Source organism: Nannospalax galili, unplaced genomic scaffold (assembly GCF_000622305.1).
Source record: "Nannospalax galili isolate Female #2095 unplaced genomic scaffold, S.galili_v1.0 scaffold267, whole genome shotgun sequence".
In the NCBI taxonomy this organism is placed as follows: Eukaryota; Metazoa; Chordata; class Mammalia; order Rodentia; family Spalacidae; genus Nannospalax; species Nannospalax galili.
In genome coordinates this window covers 1,868,908-1,874,325 of record NW_008357518.1, presented here as the reverse complement: position 1 = coordinate 1,874,325, position 5,418 = coordinate 1,868,908, and the positions used below count along the sequence as shown (strand labels likewise).

General features: G+C 41.2%; 1 protein-coding gene across 1 annotated transcript in view; it reads left to right on the top strand.

Moving 5' to 3' along the window:
• The window catches only part of Myo16 (myosin XVI), a 497,779-nt gene that overhangs the window by 323,350 nt on the left and 169,011 nt on the right, over window positions 1-5,418 (top strand). Inside the window, exon 22 of the mRNA XM_029557215.1 lies at window positions 485-685. Within this exon, the coding sequence (XP_029413075.1) occupies window positions 485-685 (201 nt within the window). The remainder of the gene's footprint in view (window positions 1-484; window positions 686-5,418) is intronic.

Genomic DNA, 5,418 nt, shown 5'->3' with positions numbered 1-5,418 from the left:
AGATAGATAGATGATAGATAGATAGATAGATAGATAGATAGATAGATAGATAGATAGATAGATGATAATATAACAAAAATGTTCTAATCTATCACATCAACAGCAAGCTTTATTTACTAACATGGGATTTGGTCTGGATTCACCTATAGTCTCTCTAAACACTCCAATATTATTTCAAACAGGAATCATTGAGCTATTTGGAGAGCACTCTCTCATATTCTGCCTTCTATCTCTATAACGCTGGTTTCTCTGTTACTTACTGGATGTAATGCAGTCACCTGCTCTTATTCACATTATCAAACTGTAAAGATGTGAGTGATATCCTGGGGGTGGGGGATACAACAGTGAGCAAAAATAGAAGTGTATTAATACTGAGGAGCCATTTCCCAAGTATCTATATGACTATACTCAAAACAAAGTGAGCATGCTTGAAGGGCACCAATCAAAGTATCCAAAGCAAACCTCCTTTCTTCTTTACTTTCAGAAGCCCTCTGGGTTCCTCTCCCTATTGGATGAACAGAGTCAAGTGATTTGGTCAGTGGAACCAAACCTTCCCAAAAAGCTGCAGAGCCTCCTGGAATCGTCAAACACAAATGCAGTGTATTCCCCCATGAAGGACGGCAATGGGAATGTTGCCCTTAAAGGTCAAGGTCCAGCCTTCACTGTCATGCACTATGCAGGAAGGGTGAGTCAGAAGGACAGAGGGATGAGCCATATGTGTTGATGAAGCAGCAGTGCTGGGAGTGAGCTTTAGAGAGTGGCATTCCAGGATATGTTATATTGAAAGCTAGATTAACAACCGACAGTAATTACCTTTTTGTAAGCTCTTTGCTTTTCATCTGGAACTGAGTTAATATCAGAAGAGTGTGCTGTGCACAGCACTACCATCTCATTGTGTCTAGACTCATTTAATATGAGCAAAAGAGCCCCGGGCTTAGTACAAAGAGCTCTGCTCTATACTTTGGGGATATCTTTCTTAACACAAACTTGGGGCCTCTGAATGTACTTGACCTGAGTGCAGGGTTAGTATTGAAGTATTTTTCTTAGAGGATGTCAAGCTAAGAAAGCAAGCCTTCTGCCCTCCCCCAGATCTCTAGATGGGTTTGCAAAGCTCATTTCCTCCTTCAGAGGCTCCCCCTCACCTACACGAACATCCTCAAGCTCCTTTGTCATCTCTTTCCAGGATGCACCAAGCAGATGCAACTTTGTCCCAGGGCTTTGGGCATGATTCTCATTAGGTTGTGTTCCAATCTTTTGCTGTTCAGCCTCATTCATACTCCCATTAACTCCTTAACAGTCAGACTTGAAATATCCTTCCTGCCCCCTCAACAAGAGCACATTTATCCATCTGGATAATCAAATCCTTCTCTATTTAACCTCCATCAACTCTTGTCTGTAGCTAATGTCACTCATTTTTGATCTATAACACCCCCCCAACACACACACACACACACACACACACACACACACACACACACACACCCCTTAGGAACAGCCATAGTAGAAATTTATATACTTAAGGGAAAAATTCCAGGTCACCAATGTATCTCAGTTCATCTCTACCCTTGGTTACTGAGACTCTGCTAGCCACTAAAGGAGGATCAAAGATGAGCCAGGAACATGCTATACCTCATAGTCAAATAACAGAAAGACCAAGTAATAATGCTGGTGTTGTTAGCACAATACCATATAATACTATTTCCACAGATAAGGAAGTAATTACTTGGCTCAAAGTAGTATAGAAATGTTCTCCAAAAGAGCTCACTAGCTATGGAGGAGAAGGTATTCCAATGAAGACATGGAACTTGCACAGGAGTCAGTTGCACTGGATAGAATCTACTATAGTTGTCTAAGCAGAAAATAATTCAGTACAGGCAAAAGACATTGAGAGACTCTAAGTTCCAATTTTAGGAGTATAGGGCTAGAGAGATGGCTCAGTGGTTAAGAGCGTTGACTCTCTTACAGAGGACCCAGGCTTGAGTCCCAGCACCTACATGGTGTCTACTAACCATCCTTAATTCCAGTTCCAGGGGAATCTGAAGCCCTCTTCTGACCTCCACGGCATTGCATGACATGGGTGCACTCACATACATACAGGCAATACACTCATACACATAAAATAAAAATAATAAATTAATTTTTTTAAAAATAAAAAATTTTAGGGGTGCCCTGAAGCCATACATGAAACCAAGCCACTCAGATATATATGACTCCAGTGTTGATCTGGAAGACACAGTCCCAACTGAGATGCTGTTGCTACAGGTTCTAATGTTACTACAGCCACCCTGGCACTCAGCATCAAAGAAGCAAGGGTCTAGGTCCAGGGCTAACCACTGCAGAGCAAAGATGAGCATCTGGGTGACAATCTTTCCTCATAAAATTTAGGAGGTGTGGCCTCCATCACTTCTGTCTTCCAAACCATGACAATAGCGGAAGTAGAGTTAATTTCCAGAAGCAAGGGAGTCTGAGAAGGAGCTTCTTTTCCTTCAACCTCTGCAGTGGGGGAAGCAGTAAGGAGCGTGAGCAGGTACACTGCCCTACCTTATCTACCCACATAGTATTTGGGAAAGGGTGTGAGTTCAATTAAGTGAAGAGTGGTAAATGAACCAATAGTGTTGGGTTTGGCCAAATCTTGAGTACTCAAACCCTATTAAAGACTTCATCCTTTTGACTCCTGGAATATTTTCAGACAGGAACAGATGAAACAGTAAGAAAAACCAAGCAGGGGGTATTAGATGGATGGGGAGAAGGCAAAGAAGGCCTCCAGATGCTTGGTTAGAGTCTGAATTTCAGCTACAGCAGGGGACAAAGAGCTGGCCCTCGTGGGAAGAGGGCAGGAGGAATGTGACAGAAGGTGTGCAAAACTAGAAGTCATATCAGAGAAGGACCCTCAGAGTCCTCCTATGGCACCCAGAAAAAAGGCTGCATTGTGCCAGTCAAGTCGGGGGCAACTTGGAAAGGAGGCACTCAGTTTCACGTGCTCTGAACCAGTGGAGGTGGGGGGTACTAGAAATCCTAATCAGATGATCATGAAAATACTTGCTGCTGGAATGAAAGAGGTTGGCTGGTTCTAGAAACATACTTATATTTTGGAAATGTGCACTGTGACTGATAATTCTTCAAAGAAATGAAATGGAGAACAATATGGAAAAGCATAGAATCACAGACCCCCCCCAAAGGAGACCAGCAGACACCCAGGATGAGGGGGCAGTTAGGCAACATGTCCACTGTGAGAAGCAACAGTCAGCTGGAATCGTTAGATGGTTGGAAGGGTCTGTAGAAAGAGGTTGACAGAAAATATGATCTCTCCATCCCTAGGTAGTTAATGAATTTTTACTCCTACTTGTCCTTTAATAATTTTCTCTGAGCACAGGAAAGTTTTAGTGTTGTGTTCAGATTTTAAAATTTTTATTTATTTTTATTTTTATATGTATGAGTGGATTATCTGCATGTGTATAAGTACACCTTTGTCTTTCAGTGCCCACGAAGGTCAGAAGAGGGTGTTGGATCCTGTGGAAATGAAGTTAAGGACAATTGTTAGGTGCCATGTGGGTGCTGGGAATCAAACCCAAATCCTTTGTAAGAGATGCCAGTGCTCTTAACCACTGAGTCATCTCTCCAGCTCCGTGTTCAGGTTTTTTAATCTCTGTCTTGTCATTAAACATTTACTGAGTTTATAGAAAACATGAAAGAATGTACAATCAGGTATCAAAAGCCCCCATGGAATCATGAATTTTCTTTTAAAAGCATCTTTTTTTAAAAAGAGACTATTCCATAATCGGTGTCGATTTTGTGGTTTTACAGAAATTTTTCATTTCAGTGTGATGTACTAATGATTCTTAGCCAAAGGACCCCCCAAGGATTTGTCCACATGGTACAGTGTAGATTATATGTGATTTATGGCAATATGTCAACCCATATGCCATTCGAATCATCAAATGTAGTCACATGCACTTAAATGTTGAGCTGTTGCATTAGAAAAAAACAATAGCAGGATATTTTGCATTTTATCAATCAAGAGATGTAGAAAAAGTTCATTGATTTAAAAGCAGCATATAGTGTCTATGCTATACAACCTTTGACACTAGTGCTGACCCTTAGAGTGACTCAACAGCCCTGTGTGCTCTTGAATCTCTTGGTAGCATCTTCTTGTCCAGATGGATGGGATAGAACATCTTTTATAACTGCATGCTCTTCCCTGGCAGGCTTACCTGGTCATTTTAATGAGAATACATTATTAGGAAAAGCAGCTCTTACTGCTGGGGATGGGGATTTCTACTGGCATTGGCCCCCACCTGGATGGGCTCTGGATGGACTGACCTGATCTAGGAGCTCCGATAAGAAACCCATGCCCCACTTCAGAAGCTTGTTTGAAGCGGAAGCTCAGAGGTCCTTTTAGGAATGTTTAAGCACCATTATCTGAATTATAGCTGAAGATCGTTCCTAAACACATCTGAATTTTTCATTACTCCTAGGAGCACAGTGTAGCTCCAGTGTCCATTACAGAAATATTTTAAAGTAAATGGGAAGAGGCTGTGCATGAAATATTAACGAGGTCTCCTTAATGAGAATACATTTGAATTAAAGAAGGCTTTAGGGGCTTGGGGGTTTGTCTTTTTGTTTGATTATTTGTTTTAGCCAATTTGAAATCATATATGGGATTACCTGTTTTAGGGGTTGATCTTAACCCACTGGTTTAAATGACAGATAAGCATTAAACCGGTGTGTCTGATTTTATTGGCTATTAAAATTAAGAATCTTGAAGGAAAGAGGAATTATAGCTTGACAAAAGACACTGGCTCTTAGGAGAGTTGAATTTCCATTAAGGTGATTCTAAACTAACTCTAGCAGGAAATAGTTCTTTAAAGCTCCCAAATCTCGATGTGAGAAAAGTGAATGGATTATGAAGTTATAAAGTGATCTGAGGTTTAAAACAAAGATTAAATTAATGAAAATTTAAGTAAAAACGCATCGTTTTGAAATATGCATCCCACGCCTGTGTGACATGTCCGAGTGCTTGGAAGCTGTGGATGTAAATACGGCGTGTTTGTAGTAGAGGTCTCTCACTATGTGTCATTGCGGGTAGAAGATGAGATCGTCTGAGATTGTGAAGAACACTAAATCTAATGGGAATATGCAGGGGGCCTTTGGGAGAGAAATGGAGGTGGTCATATGACCCCAAGAGGCCAAAATTAGTCATCTAGTCAATGAGCCGGCAAGAACAGAGGTACCCCAGATGGGAGAGGCAGGAAGAATCAGCTCAGGAGCTCCGCGAAGTCCAACCACGCTCTGTCACCAGAACTGTGAAATAAGAAATTCCTCTTGTTTTAGCTGCTTAGTTTGTGGTTATTGGCTCCTGAGGAAGCTAATAAGGATATTTGCTGTTTTGTGCCATTTTACAGATGAAATTTTATGAAC